This window comes from Doryrhamphus excisus, chromosome 10 (genome assembly GCF_030265055.1).
Source record: "Doryrhamphus excisus isolate RoL2022-K1 chromosome 10, RoL_Dexc_1.0, whole genome shotgun sequence".
In the NCBI taxonomy this organism is placed as follows: domain Eukaryota; kingdom Metazoa; phylum Chordata; class Actinopteri; order Syngnathiformes; family Syngnathidae; genus Doryrhamphus; species Doryrhamphus excisus.
In genome coordinates, this window is record NC_080475.1 from 2,060,829 (window position 1) to 2,079,428 (window position 18,600).

The following is an 18,600-nucleotide window of genomic DNA, read 5'->3' on the forward strand; positions in this document are numbered from 1 at the left end:
GACCCTGGTGAGGATAAGCGGTAGAAAATGAATGTTCTGTAATGAGTTGGTGTTGGGGTTACACCTTGCAGGAGTCACCACCAGAGGTCTACAGAGAGCAACCGTCCGTCAGTCAGATCTGAGGAAAAACGCAATTTCCCGTGAGGCATTGCGTCAACCTCCCGCCCCCCCTCCCATCTCGCGCCTTCCCTCTTGTCTGTCCTCGTTCAAGCTGCTAGCCATCGATGTGTGTGTGTTGTTGTTGAAGCAATGATGGCGGCAGCGGGATGCGGATCAGCAACCGCGGCTGCCGGAGGAGGCCAAGGTGGAACCGCTACGGCCAGAGGTCGTTTCCCCGGTCGGCCTTGGTCATCTCGCAGTCGTTTGCGCTCCGAGAAGCGGTGGCAACTCGGGCGATCAGGCTTAGAAGGTGATGATGTGACTTACGGAGGGCCCAGGCCCGCAAACCTGGTTGTATCGTTAAACGAAGACCAGTCTCACTTGCGCTTACTTGGAATAGAGGCGAGCCACAAGACCCTTGGTCAGGCTGGATACAGCTCTAGTGGGAGTGAAGAGGTGAGGTCCCAAAACGACTCAGGAGTTAGTATCCTTATTTTTTATTTTTTCTCACACACATTATTACTCATTTAAATGTGTACAAATGAGTGCTTTCTGAAACTGTCTATTGGTGCCATGGAGAAATGTCAACATCCCTTTCGTAGGCTAATCCCGATAAGCTAACATTACATGCTAACTAATGTTAGCTGAGCGGAGTTTTCATGACATTTACTAAGTCGCACTGTGAAATACAGTCTCGACAACAACAATACAATAACAGTAACAAATTTGTACCCGTTGCTGCCACACATGTACATACAATATCACTGTGCTGCACTATCTTCTAAATATTTAATGAAAGCTAGAGAGTGTGTACGCCAATTTGTAAACAGCGATCGCAATTAGCTATCGAATGGCCCGCTCCTTATCGGGCCAAAGTAGCTGGCAGCTAATAGTAGCGAACACAAAGAACGGGAAGGCTAGCACCCTTGCCCCGCCAGCCGCCGCTAGCTATGCTGCTAACTTGTGTTTTACTCACTGTGAAATCCTTGTCTTTATTAAAAAAAAAACAAAAGACCACACGGTGTGTAACTACAGTACTTACCCGTATAACTAACATGTAATGGACACATGTAACCTGCATGTGGAGTTTAATTCAATGTGTTACACATAGGGGCATGGCTACATGCTAGCAAGTACTGCCAAACTGGAACATTGTGTTTAATGGCTTGCTGTTAGAAATGCAAAAAACATACAAATACTTTTAAGCTAGCTTATTAACACACGCTTGGAACTTTTGGTTTCAACTTTAGTAAAACACAAAGTATTATACTTAAGCAATGAATGAAGTATCTAGCACAGAATGTAAACAACCACAGTGATGTTAACAATAAACACCTTATTTAGCGTTAATTAGGGTGTTGTTCACACCATTACTAGGCTTGGCATTGATGACAGTTTTGACACTTATTTGGCACACATTCTTTGTCTCAAAATATGTGGTTTTACAAAGTTAATGTTGTGTAATAAATTGTATTTTTAATATATTTTGCTGACGAGCTCTTGCAGAATTATAAGTTGTTGCATATGTTTAATTACTGACTTTTTTTTAAGGGTGATGACTTCAGAGGTTTTGAAGCTGAAAGAAAATGCTCTAAAGGAGTGAAATCGTGTCGACAAAACCCTTCCAAAGGTAAAAACACTTCATGCAAATCACATGTTCAATTACTTATGAACAAGTTACACGTTAGTTTATCATTTTTTACAAAAATGTTTTTGTTTTCCTAGGTAACGTCAAAACAAAATCCAAACGACAAATTGAAAAGAAGGTGCCACTTATTACGCCAGCTGAGGAGGAAGCTGTTTGTCCACCCGATCCTCTGAAAGATGAAAATTTGGCAGAGGTGAAGCGCACCGCATCTCCCAAATCAGAGACGGCCAAAGGTCCCAGGAAACGCTCTAAAGCCAAGAACACCTCAGACCAGGAGTTGACCAAAGGCGAGGCGTTGTCACTGGCGCCGAGGATTACAATAAAGTTGGTGGCTAAAAAGAAAACTAAAACTGTAAAGCAGCCTCGTGAAAAGTCTATCAAGAAGATGAATGGAAAAGAAATTGAGGAGCAGCCCCAAGTCGACACCAGTCAGGCCGAACACATTTCCAGCGCTCATGTCAAATTAAAAGCTGAGGCGGCACAAGATGAAGGTGCGGGGACTTTACCTGCGAGAAGACGTGGACGATCTGCTTCAAAGGGAACAACATCGCCCTGCCAGCCTGGTGCCAAAGTTGCTGCCGAGGACCAGAAATCGGCTGATCAAGCTGACACTGTTATAGAGACTGTACAGTCAATAACAAAGGCAAAGCAGTCAAGATTTAAAGAAGCCAATCAGAAAGTGATTCGGAGAAGCAATAGGGTCACCAACCCGCTCTCAAAACCTGTCTCGACCGGTGCTGCTGAACCAGAAAATCCCATCAAAAGTGAATCCACTGTTGACACAAAGTCAAAAGTGTCCAGAAATGTTGATTCCAAACCACTGAGGAGAAGAGGTGGATGGAGGCAAAGTAAGAGGCGAAACAAGAAGGTTTCAGTGCCGGATAACCATTCTCCATCTTTCACGCAGACTGATGATTCAGCGTTGCAACCCAGTGACAGGTCACCTTCCAACGAGGAAGCGAGGGTCCCGAGTTTGAAGTTGATAAAAATCAAAAATCCCAAATATGATGCACACTCCAGCGGGAAGCATTCAACTCGAAAAAAGAAGCGAAAAAAATTCATCTGGACTTTACCGTTAGTTAAGTCAGGACTACAGACCCAGCCTGCTCCTCCCGAAAGCACCGTCAAACCGAGAGAGAAGAGGGGACATGAAGTGGATCTGCCCACTCCGTGTGAGAGTATTGCAGACACCAATTTGACAGGCGTGGAGCACATTTCACAAGTGGATAACTCTGCTCCACAAGAGAGTAATTCAACAGACAGCAGTGAGAAAGACAGCCAAAAAGAAGCTGATATCACCAGTGAGAAAAAGTCCATGTTGCAAGTGGAAGTTACAGCAGGAGGCGAAAATGAAAGTTGTCATCAAGAAGTCAAACATTCCGATTGCGGGAAAGTCCCACCTCTTCAAATAAAAAAACTCTCCTCTCCTGGCAAACATAAAAAATCCAAGGCATCCTTTTTGGTTCAGCAAGTCAGCCCTGTGCCTGAAAAGAAAGACGATGCTCTTAAAGAAGATCAAGTCCAAGAGGAAAAAGTCCCCTCTCCGGATGCGGAGGTCCAGCCCACCAGGAGACTTCGGAGGAGAATGGCAAGCCTTGAATCGCCTCAAAAGCCTGACAGCTGTAAACCTGTGAAGACTCCGGTAAGGCGGCGGGCGAGAACGAGTCCACGGACGGGAAAAAACCCTCAGATTGAAGTTGATGTTCCTGCTCAGGTTTTAATACAAGAATCCACTGCACCCGCTCTTCCTGAAATGTCTTCGCAGGAAACTAGCATTAACACCTCTGACATTCCCGACGAGAACTCTGCAGTGATAACAGATGATCCTTTACCGGTGCCTGCTGACGTGTCTCCGCAGAAAACAACAGAAAATGAGCCTGACCTACAAATGAAGGAGGCCAAACCGATGTCTGTGCCTTCGAAACGTAGGAAATACCGAAATAATACATTTGGGAAAAAGAGGTCGTATAAAAAGAAGAAGACTGCTGTTTCTCAACAAAGCACTGTTGATGCAGAGTTGCCCACTGTTGAGTCTGCCGACGCAGAGTCCGTCCTTCAGGATGAGAGTCAAGCTTCAGCTACAGAAACAAGTCTGCCCGAGGCCGTGAACGAAAGCGTCCAACCCGAGGCCACGGAAGAAAGCACCCTGCCTGAGGTCAGTGTATTAGCGGAGGAAGAGCCGATACAAGCGCCAGTAAAAGAGGAAACAGACATTCAGTTAATAGATTGTCAGCAGTCGTTGCCTTTGGAAAGTCAAGCAAGCGATCCAAATACATTATGCTCAGCGAAGAAATCCCGTAAAAAATTCAAAAAGAAGCGCAGAACTTTAATTGGTCAGCGTCAGAAGCACAGATCCCGGAACAAAGAAGGAAAGTTTGCGCCGCTCAAATCGCCCAAAAATCAGGAAACAACTGAAGAAGATGGAGACATTTCCATTCAATCAGAAGTCAGCGCTCCCTCCCCAGGTACAAAACTCGTTGGCGTGCATAAAAGGTATAAAAAGAGACCTTCTGGCCTTCATCTACACTCTAAAAGACCAGAGTCCATTCTTTCTACACTGATAGAAATCGGGCTTGACAAAGACAGCGATAGTTTGAAACAGGAAGAAACGGACTCAATAGTGGATGGCTCACGAACTGACGCTGCCGACCAGCCGCCCGGAAAAACAAAGTTTGTGAAAAACATCAAACACTTCATAATGCCTGTTGTAAGTGCTAGATCCTCTCGAGTGATCAAGACCCCGCAGCGATTTATGGATGACGTCGGAATGTCTGTGTTGCCGCGGAGAAACTCGCCAAAAAAAGGTTTGCAACTGGGTTTGCAAATTCGCACTGGAAAGAGGCGAGACGACGGTCCGGTCCGAGCCATCTCCCCCATCCTACCCGTCGACGAGGAAGACATATTAAGAGAAGCTCAGCTGGATCTGGATCTGTTTTCATCAGATGATCTGGACGACACCGCTGACATAACGGACCTCTTTTCCGACACAAAAAGCATCAAAGGGCAAAAGAAGAGCTCTTTTCAGAAGAATTCCAGTTTCAAGTGGGATCTGCCTCCGGAGTTGACTGAGGAAATTTTTACACTGGACAAAACTCCAGAGGACAAATGTGAGGATCTTTTCTTATCTTCGCCAGTTGACAAACCCAGAGAATGTCTATCCGTTGGGCTTTTGGACGCTCAAAAAAAGAAATCACCCCTTCGCTTGAACAAGCAAGCGGCACACTTTAAGATTTATCAAAGATTGAACAAATTGCACAAAGGACTTCCTCTGAGCAAGACCGCAGCCGAAATGGAAGGCGCAAGCAAATTTCTTCAGCCACCTGTCGATTTAGCCGAAGGACTGGACGATGAGGCTATGAGCATTAGCCTGAGGCAACGCAGCACAGACACTGTGAAGGAAAAATCCAAACTCAAAATAGAAGACATTGACTCACCTGGGGTTGTGAGAAAAGTTTGTATAAAAGCTACAAAGTCTAGGTTACTTGCCTTTCAGAGTGCTGATAAAGAGGATTCGGTCGCCAATGACAACAACGTCAAGCTTCACTCAGGTACATGCACTATTATTCGCGCTCCGCCTAGGATGTTAAGGATTTTGTATTGTGCGACCTCGGGTTCGTAACTGGCATGTGTTCCCTTCCACGCAGGTGAAGACAACCATCCCGCATCAATCGGGAAAGGAGCTTCACAGAGGGTGCGGGTTACTGGTGCCAATAAAAGAATGCTCAACCTGCTCAGGAAAGCCAAAGCCCAGCTCATGAAAATTGACCAGCAGAAACAAATGAAGTCGTCTGGGGTAAGACCACGTGTTCACCAAGGACGAGTATTTAGTTTTTTTGGGGGAAAAATACCTTAAACAGGTGCCTTGTTTTCCTTAGCTGTTATCAGGGCCAACTGGTGTCCGATCGAGAAACTTGACCTCGAAAAGACAAAGGAGGAAGCAGAGGGTGCAGCTTGATACCGATGTTCCAATCAAGACAGAGCCACCTCAAGGACAAGTAAGTGCACCAATCAATAAAGCCTGTAGAGAACAATCAATCTAACTTAAATATGCTCTTTTTTTCGCTTTTTACATTTATCTGATTGGCCTTTAGATTAAAAAGGCACAAATTCTCTGCACTGTGTAAATGTGATCACATTTAATCTAAGGAAAATGATTGTAATTTCATTCAAAGTAAGCCCTCTGCCAGTTCCAGCGTCATTCTATCGTTGATCTGTTTGTGTCGCATTTCTAGCCCCAGCTCATCTCTCCGCTGTGCCAAGAGTTCCGTCAAGCAGGAGGTCCACGCATCAAGCACGTTTGCCGAGCCGCTTCTGTGGTGCTTGGACAGCCTCGGGCCTTGGTACCAGATGACATTCCCAGGCTTAGCGCTCTGCCTCTGCACGAAAGAACGGGCATCTCTCCTTCAGCTGTCGCAAACGGTCGGTAAAACTGACAGTCAAAATTTCGATTTTCTTCTATTGTAATATTTCCATGCTATAGGCCAGGGGTCTCAAACTCAATTTACCTGGGGGCCACTGGAGCTAGGGTCTGGGTGAGGCCGGGCCGCATCATTTTTTCCAAAAAAAACCCCAAAAAACGCATTTATTAAAAACAGAAATGAATAAACTTTTCTTTGGTTCCGATTTTCTACAAGAAAAGCTCTGATAAAACATTTCACTGTTCTCAAATATCTTACTTTTTATTTTTCTACACAAAATAAGATCAAGAATAAAGAAAATCAATCAATCAGTAATAAATAAATAAATATAATAATAAAACGGCAAATAATAAAAACTTAAGAAACCACATATAGTTGGTGGGTAGACAAAATATTTTTTTCAGATTAAGATTAACAAAGCATTATTAGAGCCATGTAGACATGACAAAACACGACTATGGTCACATTTATACTCCTTTTATTTACAACATATTGCGCAACTGCAGGGTCTTGAGACACATAATTCGCAAACTAGAGAGCTAGCGACCTAAACGGTAGCCTCCAAGTTATTTCCTTTAAACTTAAAAAGCCAAAAACTTACCACTTCCACACGGATAGGGAGGATAACTATTAAGAGTTATTTAACTTTTAACATGAACATTAATCAAACGTAATATTTTTTTCTGGGTACATGATACCATACAGCATCCATATCAAACTTGCACGGGCCGCACTAACATTAAACTTTCATATCAAGGCGGGGGCCTCAAACTAGTGTCCTGCGGGCCACATTTGGCCCGCGGGCCGCGTGTTTGAGACCCCTGCTATAGGCAATACCGCATGCTTAGTATTCTAGTTAAATTGAATTCACTGCAACGTGAACTAGGCAAGTATCCAGCGATTTATTCCTTCAAATTCTCTGTCAAACTTAATATTCTTCAATCTGTGTCGCAGATGTTGCAGATGGCTCTCCTTCAGAATCAGACAATCCTGACTTCTCAGACTTAAAAGTCACGAAGGTCAAGAAGGCTTCGAGTTTTGTGAAACGAAAAGGACTCGGGCCATTCGGATACCGCTCTCGGAGGTGTGGCGTATGCAAAGGCTGCAACCATGAGGACGATTGCGGGACGTGCATCAATTGCCTTGACAAACCCAAGTTTGGTGGTCCCAACACCAAACGACAGTGTTGCGTGTAAGTTACTGGACATTCCAACCTTTAGTGGGGATGGTGTCGTAGTCGTCTTCTCAAATAATAGTTTCCATACTCTAACCCACTAGGTACAAGAGATGTGATCAGATTGAAGAGAGGAAGGCACGACGACTAAGTGGGAGAACAACACCCAAAGGTGATTTTGTTTGTCTTCTTGCATGCTTGCACGTGTGTGTGTGATCAATTTATCATCCAAAATATTATAAGTATCACAAGACACTCAGTTCACGCTCAGATTTTAATGTGCAATTAAAAAATAAGACTGTATATTGCAATGCACTCTGTTTGTAAGTACAAAGAGACTGTGTGATTGACAGAAGGGTTCACTCTGTTCATGCCATTGTTCTATGGAACAAACGTGCCTGCCGGCCTGATTGGTGGCGTGTGTAAATTGTATTTCCACACAAGGGATTATCATCTTTATATTACATTCAATTAAAATGAAATACCTGCTTTGAAAGTAATTCAATCACCAAGTTAAGGTTGTTTTTGTTTTTTAAGGTTCAAAACGACGGAGACCCCCTTTCAGCGGCGGGCATTCAAGCAATGATGAAGGGATGGAGGGTGCTGTCGACTCGCCGTCTGCTCTCCAAGGTGACAGTCCATCTGTGAGGAAGCAGCCAAAGCGTGTCGTGAAACCACGTGTCTACTTTGACCTAATGGACTACGATTCAGATCTGGATGAAAAGACGCTTAGCTCAGCATCACCAGCTAAGAGAAGGGGCAATGGAACTCGTTTGAGTCCAGGTATACTTGCAAAAATACATTGCATTTTGCACTTTTAACTTTATGTAATCGCATGATTTCTTATAGTTGTTGTCTCATTCAGTTAACACCAAGCGTTAATCTCACTATGAGGTTTGAAGACTTTAACCACCGAGTGTGCCCATCCTGATATTTTATCGATATTTATCGTTGTCGTGTAAAGACTTTGTTTCACTAGACGGACTCCTTGGAGATATATCGGATGATGAGACCCGGCATCGAAAATCCAGTTCACACCGTGTGCCATCTGTTCGACGTAAACCCGATAAGGTTAGTAAATCTGATCTTACTTTCAAAATGAATATGATGATTCGTCTGTATTTGGAACGCTTTGCTTTTTGACTCCAGCATTTTGTACCAGCCTAGTGTACTTCTTTACTTTTCTCATTTTTTGAACTTTTGAACTAGTAACATGTGTTACTAATAAGTAGTCAAGTCAGCACAAACAGACTCAACAGTATTCTCACCTTTAATGCTGCTGATGTTATTTATGTTCATTCTGTGTATTTGTGTAATATGGTGATTCAGGTGCAATCTAATATTAATGACAGACTTAACGGTTCAGCTCACAAATTACGCGTGTCTTCCAGGGTATGTCATCCCAGACACCTTTTGAGGAGACTCCACCAAGTGTCCTAGCTGCCCTGGCTAACGGATTTGAGCAGAGAGCTGTTGAACCTTCGAAACCCACCCATAAAATACGGGTTGACTTCAAGGTAGGGTTTGTGGATTTGATCCTATAACTAATAAGTCTTATATACAACATACAAATATGGGTTTGTTATAATTTGGGTTGGAGAAGGTAGGACAATTCCAAGCAAAAAATAGATCCATCCATCAATTTTACTCTGCTTATCCGGGCAAAAAATAGATAATTATCACAAAATGAAAAGGGGTGTGTACAACCTGTCCCCCCCCCCCCACCCCCCACAGCGCCCAGAATTCTTGGGTACAGTCGTCCATAGCCACATCGCGGTTCAAATTTTGCAGCTTCTTCATGCTAGCAGTTTGCAATGTTCTCATTGCTAGCATTAGCATAATCGCATTTTCTGTCGTGTACGAGTATTAACAAATACAGACACGTAGCACTACCATGCTATGTTTCGCATTCTAACATTAGCATAGTAATATTTTTGCTGTATGAGTAGAAGCTTTTATGAATACTTAGTGCTAGGTGTTAGGTGCTAGCATGTTAGTGGTAGCATGCTAATATTAGGAGAGTAGCATTTTTTTAAACATTTTTATAAGTATCAACATATGCAGATACTTAGCGCTACCATGCAATTCAAAAATGTGTTGCAGTACTGCCCGGTGTGTGCTGTGTAGGTGACATTACGCAAGACATGAGCTCAGGACACTACTATGCATTGAAAGACATTGGTCAATCACATCCTTTTCCACAGAAATGGGCCCATACTGATGGGTGGATGATGGATCAGAACATCCCTACCAACAACTAAACCTCAATGAATCAACTGTGTCATACACTACTCACAATAAGTTAGGAATAATTGGCTTTTGGGTTAAATTTCAGGATGAACGTAAAATGGAGTATGACCTTTTTCGGTGACCTTAACTTGACCTTACTGTTCTCTAGCTGCAAGCTGAACTGCAATATTCAGTTGTGTGATCCATGAATCGATTTAAAATTTCCTGGTTAAATTCTAATTAGCAGTCCTATTCTTCCTGCTGTTCACAGTTTGACATCATGAGATCAAGTGGCCACTGAGAGTGTCATCAGCAGATTGAATGTTGCAGTGCACTTGTGGAGGCAGCTTTGTTCGCTGATACTTTTTTTTTTTGGCTATGTTTACAAATATTCTTCTTGCTACATTTGCTCACAGCATTATAACACACAGATGTGGCTCATGGATCGGAAATATCCACAGGCGGCATCGGCAATTTTTGATTCGTCAATTTTGACCTTCAACTCTTTGTTGAAGAAATGCAAGTTGTGCAAAATTACTCAAAAATTGAACAGTTTGACATGTGTATTCAAAAGCTCAGAGAAAGTCAAATTAAGTACACTTGTAAAAGTTAGAGTGCATCTAAGTTCATCCTGAAATTCATTTGAAAGCCATATATCCGTAACTTTTTGTGAGTGACATATGTATGAATATAATAGAGTTATGGACAGTAGAGGCAGTAAAGTACTGTAAATGATTTTGCTGTAAATTTGTTTTCAGGAGGACTGTACTTTGGAAAATGTGTGGAACATGGGTGGCTTAAGTATCTTGACCTCCGCACCCAACATGCCACCGTATGTGTGCCTCCTTTGTGCCAGTAAAGGACAACATGAGGTACCGTAACTGTTAATGCTCTTTTCCTTTCCTAGAATCTCACCCTTTTTAACGCGTTAACGTGCAGATGGAAAAAATATTTATCCACACTGTTTTGGTTGCCAAAATGCTAAGGAAAGGTGTATTATTTATTATTATGTTGTTTTCCCTCAATTTTTCAGATGTTGCATTGCCAAGTTTGCTGTGAGCCCTTTCACTGGTTTTGCCTTGAAGAGGCAGAGCGCCCCTCAGTGGAAAATCAGGAAAACTGGTGCTGTCGTCACTGCAAGTTTTGCCACGTGTGTGGCAGGAAAAACAAGCCATCAAAGGTACGACCACACCTTTTTTTTTTCCTGGAAATAAATGAAAGTCACTCATGTCATGTTGAAACTTTCTCCATCAGCCGTTGTTGGAGTGTGAAAGATGTCAGAATTGCTATCACGCTTCCTGTCTCGGACCAAATTATCCAAAACAAAACAAGAAGAGGAAGGCTTGGGTGGGTTTCCTTTACGTTTTTTAAAACCCAAAGTCATGTTTGTTTAGATTCTGTTTTATGTCAATGTAATGGCGTGTGTGCAGGTTTGTATGACATGCATCAGGTGTAAGAGTTGTGGGGTCACGCCAGGGAAGAGCTGGGACATAGACTGGAATCAGGATAAAGGACTTTGTCCAGACTGTTCAAATCTCTATGAACAGGGTGAGGAGACATGCACTTTTGACTATAACTATATCTTATATCTATTATTATTACCAATATATGTTTTTTTTAATCAATTACATGTTATCTCATCAGGTAACTATTGCCCAATCTGCTTCAAGTGCTATGAGGACAATGACTATGACAGTCAGATGATGCAGTGTGGCACATGTAACCACTGGGTGCATGCCAAGTGTGAGGATCTAACAGGTAAAATTTTGCTTTGTCAGCACCTCTGCAGTGTCTCTGCATTGTTGGAATATAAAACTGAATATGACAGGGTGTTATTTTTTTAAATAAAGAATATTTTCTAGTTGAACAGCAAGCATATAGTAGATTTTTTTTTCATTCATTTTAACACAGGCTCTTTTGTTTTTTTTATCTACAATATTTTTTATTTAAACAAAAAAAATATATGCAAATACATTTTGTCCCATGTCCTAACTTATTCCTTCCTGTGAACACATCTTCAGATGAACTGTATGAAATCCTGTCCAGTCTACCAGAGAGTGTGGTGTATTCGTGTCGGCCCTGCAGTGTGACTCAGCCCAGCGCCTGGAGAGAACTGCTCTACATCGAGCTTCGATCTGGGGTGGAGAAAGTTCTCGCCTGCTTGCTGTCTTCCACCCTCACCCAGCATCTTGTTACCTGCTCACAGGTGAGACCCAAAACCCCTATTGTAGCGGGTCAAAAAGTATAACTCTGGGAAATGGTCAACTGAAATAGAAAGGGTCAAAACACAGTTTGACACAAAGGGTACTGTTTTCTACTGCAGTGTGAAAAGGCAGTGGCCCCTGACAGTGGAATAGAAGGCCGACCAGCTTGTGACCTCCGAGCTGTAGGCAAGAAGTTCGACAAGGGCCTTTATACCACGTTGGTGAGTCCATACCACATATCCTAATAAAAAATGTTGACAGTCGGTTCTGCTCCCACCCACTGAGACAAAGAGACTGTTTCTATTAAACAAACGCACCATCAGGTTTCAGGTGCTGAAACCAATGCACAGAGTACACCCTCTTCCATCCTGTTTGGAGGCGGAAGATGAGGAAAACGTTCATTTTCATTTGTTGTGTGATGAATTAATTAAGTTATTAAGAGACATTTTTTTTTTCTGAATGAGAAAACTTGTCACATTTTAATCTTGTGACATCCCTGATTAGAAGTTGCTCTAATGTTTTTTTTCTCTCCAGAAAATGTTCCATGACGATGTGGTGCAAGTGATAAGAAACCAGCTTGAACAGGAGCAAGACCTCCCAGAAGAGGAAAAACCCACTGCGCTGGCACGCTCATACTATTTAAAGGTACTTTTCCTTTCTATTGCTTCTTACTGTTATCGAGAGTGATAAGTCAACATTTCATTCACAGCCGGTGTCTCGACTGTATTATTAACTGGAGTGTTTTTTTTTTTTAAAGCTACTTGAAGAAGTCTTCAATTGGTTCAACAGTCAAGACCCAAAAGTGTGGAACCCCCGTACCAAAGAACTGCCCATGTGAGAAAAAGCTCATTGGTTTAACTGTATACGTTTGGGTATTGCAGGTTGGTTGTGGATAATATTTCATTCATTCAACCCCCCCCCCCCCCCAACATAGCGGGATGCTGTCACATGCTGTCCATCCTCCGACCAATGAGCATGTTTATGCCCAGTGGCAAGAGAGGGAAGCTCTCCTATCAAGAACCCCACTGGAACATCTACAGGATGATAACAGACAGAATTCGGTGGAAAAAAAAGAAGAGGTGACTGCTCCAATGCCTGCAGAGGCAGCAGGCTGGAACCACATCAAAAACAGCAGGGACTTCAGGCTCAAATTGAAAGGTATTGTCATCGTTGAAGTGGAGCTGATAAAGTGGATTTGTTTGAAAAATGTCAGGTGTGTTTTTACATGTTTGCATAGGATTTGAAGCAAATACTGTCATATTTGTTTCACACTGTTGCCTATTTGCTCAGGGAAACGAGGACGACCCCAAAAAGCAGCTATAGACACTGGCTGGTCAAAGGATGACGAGAGACAGTGCTCCTTGTGCCAGAAATATGGAGAACGAAAACCTAACGTGAGTGTCTCTTACATGCTAACACACACTGTAAATATAAGACTCTTACTGACCGGCAAGTATTTTTGGTGGTTTCTTTAGGACGCTGGTAGGTTGTTGTACCTGGGCCAGAACGAGTGGGCACATGTCAACTGCTGCCTTTGGTCAGCAGAGGTGTTTGAAGAGGACGATGGCTCTCTACTACATGTGCACAGTGCTGTCACAAGGGGTCGCTTAATGGTTTGTTGCTAATCTTATACAACATTTTAAAATAAATGTTCAGTTTCTTACGTTCAGACACATTTTTTTTAGGGTATGTTGAGTAGAAATTTGATCTTTCTGAACGAAATTGAACATTCATTCTATTATGTAATTTATTTACATTTACATTTATTTACATTATGTAATTTATTGACATGTTTTTTTTATGTGAAACAATGTCATTAAATATCTTGAATACATTGGCTAACAGCATGTAGGCCACACAGCTAGGAGAGGTTAATTGGCGACTCCAAATTGTCCATAGGTATGAATGTGAGTGTGAATGGTTGTTTGTCTATATGTGCCCTGTGATTGGCTGGCCACCAGTCCAGGGTGTACCCCGCCTCTCGCCCGAAGACAGCTGGGATAGGCTCCAGCACCCCCGCAACCTTCGTGAGGAAAAGCGGTAGAAAATGAATGAATGAATGAACATTGGCTAACAGCGCGCAGGCCACACAGCTAGGAGACCCGAGTTCAATTCCACCCTCTCTTTCCACATCTCTTTCTCCAAGTACTCTGACTTCCTCCCACATTCCAAAAACATGCTAGGTTAATTGTCGACTCCAAATTGTTCATAGGTATGAATGTGAGTGTGAATGGTTGTTTGTCTATATGTGCCCTGTGATTTGCTGGCGACCATTCCAGGGTGTACACCGCCTCTCGCCCGAACACAGCTGGGATAGGCTCCAGCACCCCTCGCGAGGATAAAGCGAAATGAATGAATTAATAATTTATTAATATTAATAATTATAATTGTTTAACATATCATTTTAATATTATATTTCTGTGCATTCTTTATTGAGTCTTTGCTCCTATTATTTCTCAATCTTTCTTTCGTTATAGCGATGTGAACGTTGCAACCAGACAGGCGCCACAGTAGGCTGCTGCTTGACGTCTTGTCAAAGCAACTATCACTTCATGTGTGCCCGCTCCCGCCACTGTGTGTTCCAGGACGATAAGAAGGTCTACTGCCACAAACACAAACATCTAATCAGTGGAAAGGTAGCCAGTCTCTCCCTTTATCCCTCCTAAATAATACGATTTAAGATGGTTTGAGCTGTACTGTGACATGAATTTTCTGCTGTGAAGGTCATCACCGGTCAAGAGTTTGAAGTCAAGCGACGAGTGTTTGTGGATTTCGAGGGCATCAGCCTCCGCAGGAAGTTCTTAACTGGCCTGGAGCCCGAGTTAATAAATGTCATGATTGGTCAGTTCAGGCACTGTTATTCATTACTTTATATTGAGCAGCATTAAAAAAAAATTATTTGTCCAAATTGTCTCGACACAGGTTCAGTCAAGATTGGTAAACTTGGTGTCCTGTCAGAACTTTCAGCCAACCAAGGAAAGTTGTTTCCTGTGGGATTTCAGTAAGTTATCTTCATTTGCGTTTACTTTGTTAAATTTTATGCTAAAACAGCACTTTTTTAAAGCTTTGCTTTTCTTTCCATAGGTGTTCGCGCTGGTACTGGAGCACAGTCAATCCGGTGCAAAAATGCAAATACACATGCACAATCCGAGAAGTCCAACCTTTAATACCAGAGAAACCCGACGAGGAAATGCCTGACCAAGGAGATAATCACACCATCGAGCACAACCCCTGTCCGTTGCCAGGTATGTGGTTTGATATTTAACAAATGTTGCCTGAACTGGCTTCCAAAGTGGCAATAAATACATGAATACCACAGTTAATTAACATCTTGATTTTCAAATAAATCAGAATCTGTGAACCAAGACACGGATGCATCAGAATCACATCCACAGCCCGAGGAACTGCCTATCAGAGTTCCGTCCTCAAAACCGGACCACGGGACAAAGCCAAAAATTCCCAGCTATCCGCAAACCAGGAGACCAGCTGGAGGAATGTTCCGACCTTTGCCATCGCCAGGTAAAGTAGATAGATAGATAGACTCCCTTTATTGTCATTGCACAAAAACACAGTAGTGAAATTGCCAACGAAATGTCGTTGCCTGGCTCCCATATAATAACAGACACAAAAGAAGATAAGAAATAATAATAATAATGTGGAGAATAAATAGATAGAATAGACACCAAATATGAACAACATAATGTAAAGTGCAGCGTGAGGACAGCGGAGACAAAGTATTGATTTTGTGGATTTTTCATGACAATAACATTATTAACATTTATTGTTTTTTTCTTTCCAGGAGCAATCCTAACAAAACCTCACCACATACTAACTGTTAGTGATCTGGAAGAGACCCGGAGGGCTCGGCGCCACAACCCCCACCCACAGCCAACAGGCCTACGCAGTAACATGGCTCCTACTCTGGGCCCCCCGACTGGACCGGTTACTCTCCGTGCAGGGAAAGCTTCCGTTCCAACTTCCCCGCTATTCCCAAGTGCTGGTTCAGACACCCTGATGAATTCGATACAAGCCCGCCCGGGTGGGGGCAGAAGTGCTTCCTCAGTTCGTTGCTCTGGTACCACGAAGACCCATTGTGCCTCATCGTTCTTTCCTCAGTCTCCCTGGCAGGACAGTACAGGAACATACGCACCTTCAAGTCTGTCTTTGTCCTCATCAATGCAGAATTTACCCAGGTCTCGATTGTCTTTCGATCTGAGCCAGTCGGATTCTGTTGAGGTACCGCACAACTTCTTAGCTTCTCCAGAGCCGGAAGATGTCTCTCCAGCAAATGGCAGTTCACCCCAGGGTGGCGAACAGAAGGATGAAGAGGAATTTCCTTACAGTCCATTCCACAAGGATTCCAGTGTGGTTGTAGGGGAGGAGATTGAAGAGACGCTCCTGAATGAAGTTGTGGCCATGAACTGCGGTGGACAAATAGTGGTGGAAGGGGATGACCAAGAGGAATTCTGGGGAAGAACCCAAGAAGTACAGAAAAGAAAGCCCCTTGTCGCAAGTCTGCCACGGTCAGCCGCCTCAGGCAGGAATGACTTGGGGAATGCCTCTTCTGATGATGATCTGGAGCATTATTTTGACTTCTCGCGCACTATTGTTAGCTGCCCCGGGTCTAAAGATCATTCCAAGTCTCCCACATCTGCTTCCTCACGGAACATGGCTCAACTTGATGGTGTGGATGACGGAACAGAGAGTGATGCAAGCGTCTCTCCGATTGATGATCCTCAGAAAGTTGGAGCTTCCGGTAAAACTGTCATTCCAGCCAAGAACATTACCAACAGTGAGGTGCCCGAAATTCAGAATCAGACCCCCATAGTGTCACCCAATGACACGCGCAAAGATTCCTCTCTGAACACCATATCTGCAGTGCATAACCCCGTTGGCACACTTCATATTTTTCCAGGATCCTCTACAGAGATCAGCACTGGATTGGGCACACAGCAAGAAAATGTGCTTCCTACCCCGAAGGGGCCCCCCAACTTACTGACAAAGGTGCCTGAAAAGGTTTTACAGAGTTCCTGTCAAGAACCTGCCTCTGGAATACCAATTGTTTGTGAGCCAAATGACTCCACGCCACAACAGGCTGAACCATCGACCCCCCTAAAACCTGACAGCAGCCACATAGTGTCTTCAACTGAGGCCTGTACTGTGATAGTTAATCACCAAAAAGGTAATTCGCTATCAGATTCACCTGACAATACCCAGGCCGCTGTGCTGGATCTTCAATCCGCCCCCATAACATCGACAGATGTACAGTGCCCGTCTCATGGACTTTCAGAATCTGTGCAGATGCATCCATGTTGTCCTGGTGCGACCCAGCCTGCACTCTCGAGTATTACACTACAGCCAGTGACCTCGTCACAGGAATCAGCCTCTCCGCAAATGGAAACTTTGTCTACCAAACTAACCACTCTAACTCCAGTTGGGGATCCGACACAGACCCGGATAAATGAGTCACCCCAAAATGATCCATTGCTACCAGGAACCTGTGTCCAAGCAGAAACCTCTGGTACCATCTCAGTAGTACCCATGCACTCCACACAAACACAGCCATTGCGTTCAACAGCGGTCACCATTGTTTCGTCCTCTGCCTCTGTTTCTTTCCCTCCTGGGCTGACTGCAAATGTTCCGTCTTCAGTCCAAACCGCCTCAGTCATGTTAAATGGCTACAACACTTCTTCCACGCAGAAGGACGCGTCATCCGGTCACACAATCTCAATCAACTTTGCCACACCAAGGCCCACTTCAGAACCTCAGCAGCCCGTCTTATCACAGGCTCTGCCTGGCCATGCCATACTTACTGTGAAGGAAGTGGGAGGTCCGAATGTCGACCCGACACCGCACGTCTTGTTGGTGAACCGTCTCGGTCAGATCTTTGTGAAGAACCCAGAGAGCAACACATTCCAGCTGCCAAATCCAAATTCCCCGTCCTTTAACTGCGTCACTCAGATTGCCAGTCTTTTGCAAAGCAATGCACTGTCAGCCACGTTAGCAGCAGCTGGTAGCATGTCTTCTCCACCGCCTGCTACCAGCGTGATGTCAACCACATCCGGGATGGCTTCCCCCGCAGATCAGAATCCCGCCATAATTACACAGCTGCTTACTCACAATACCAACGGGGCATTGTCATCGGCTGACTCGAAAAAGCCAAGAAAGACTGCAAAAACACCCAAAGATGATACCACTCCGGAAAAGAAAAAGCCAAAGAAAAAGAAAGAGTCCACTGCATCGAAAAAATCGAAGTCATCCAAGACTGTTGGGCAGTCTACTTTGTCACCTGACAATTCTGACATATCTCCTGCAGAGAGCGCCGAAGCGATTATCAACCAAGCAATGGCAAGCAACTACACCCCAAAGCGGGGCGGGCTTCGGACACTCAGCCCCTCCTCGTTGGTTTTGCCCCCTGGCCTACTCATTGAACCTGAGCCTCCAGCACCATGTCCCAAACCTGCACCTACCCCCTCTTCCCGCCCTCGCACCCATGTCCGCATGAAGAGAGTATCTTCGCTTTCAGACCGGATTGTCACCAAGAAGTCTAAAGTGGATTTCATTCCTTCTGAACCCACCAGCGAGGAGGAGAGCATCCGACCAAACTTTCCAAGTGTGTCCAGCAGGGCTTCTGGAGTTCGTATTAAGACCCCAACTGTCAAAGGAGTACTCAACCTGGATGAACTAAAGCAAGAGCATCCAAGTGATTCTGACAGCTCAGAGTAAGAATTAACTTTTCTAAAACATGTACTTCTACTTATTGATTGTCATATTTTTGGCGTGCCATATTTTCTCAGATAGATAATAGATGTCTTAAATAATAACCAC

At 43.8% G+C, this 18,600-nt stretch overlaps 1 protein-coding gene across 3 annotated transcripts in view; it reads left to right on the top strand.

Moving 5' to 3' along the window:
• Nucleotides 1-18,600, top strand: part of kmt2bb (lysine (K)-specific methyltransferase 2Bb) — a 24,423-nt gene continuing 5,823 nt past the window's right edge. The window contains exons 1-29 of one of the 3 annotated variants that reach the window (XM_058084607.1): nucleotides 1-579; nucleotides 1,651-1,729; nucleotides 1,825-5,295; nucleotides 5,392-5,540; nucleotides 5,623-5,742; nucleotides 5,980-6,166; nucleotides 7,120-7,357; nucleotides 7,444-7,511; nucleotides 7,877-8,122; nucleotides 8,319-8,410; nucleotides 8,731-8,856; nucleotides 10,327-10,440; nucleotides 10,602-10,748; nucleotides 10,823-10,915; nucleotides 10,999-11,116; nucleotides 11,213-11,326; nucleotides 11,590-11,774; nucleotides 11,892-11,993; nucleotides 12,307-12,417; nucleotides 12,530-12,606; nucleotides 12,707-12,930; nucleotides 13,063-13,166; nucleotides 13,248-13,385; nucleotides 14,250-14,408; nucleotides 14,496-14,613; nucleotides 14,695-14,773; nucleotides 14,857-15,017; nucleotides 15,124-15,291; nucleotides 15,572-18,494. In XM_058084607.1, the coding sequence (XP_057940590.1) occupies nucleotides 250-579; nucleotides 1,651-1,729; nucleotides 1,825-5,295; nucleotides 5,392-5,540; nucleotides 5,623-5,742; nucleotides 5,980-6,166; nucleotides 7,120-7,357; nucleotides 7,444-7,511; nucleotides 7,877-8,122; nucleotides 8,319-8,410; nucleotides 8,731-8,856; nucleotides 10,327-10,440; nucleotides 10,602-10,748; nucleotides 10,823-10,915; nucleotides 10,999-11,116; nucleotides 11,213-11,326; nucleotides 11,590-11,774; nucleotides 11,892-11,993; nucleotides 12,307-12,417; nucleotides 12,530-12,606; nucleotides 12,707-12,930; nucleotides 13,063-13,166; nucleotides 13,248-13,385; nucleotides 14,250-14,408; nucleotides 14,496-14,613; nucleotides 14,695-14,773; nucleotides 14,857-15,017; nucleotides 15,124-15,291; nucleotides 15,572-18,494 (10,241 nt within the window). In that variant the 5' untranslated portion in view covers nucleotides 1-249. Of the gene's footprint in view, nucleotides 580-1,650; nucleotides 1,730-1,824; nucleotides 5,296-5,391; nucleotides 5,541-5,622; nucleotides 5,743-5,979; nucleotides 6,167-7,119; nucleotides 7,358-7,443; nucleotides 7,512-7,876; nucleotides 8,123-8,303; nucleotides 8,411-8,730; nucleotides 8,857-10,326; nucleotides 10,441-10,601; nucleotides 10,749-10,822; nucleotides 10,916-10,998; nucleotides 11,117-11,212; nucleotides 11,327-11,589; nucleotides 11,775-11,891; nucleotides 11,994-12,306; nucleotides 12,418-12,529; nucleotides 12,607-12,706; nucleotides 12,931-13,062; nucleotides 13,167-13,247; nucleotides 13,386-14,249; nucleotides 14,409-14,495; nucleotides 14,614-14,694; nucleotides 14,774-14,856; nucleotides 15,018-15,123; nucleotides 15,292-15,571; nucleotides 18,495-18,600 lie in introns of all 3 variants that reach the window. The other 2 variants (XM_058084606.1, XM_058084608.1) reach the window with 2 other exon arrangements.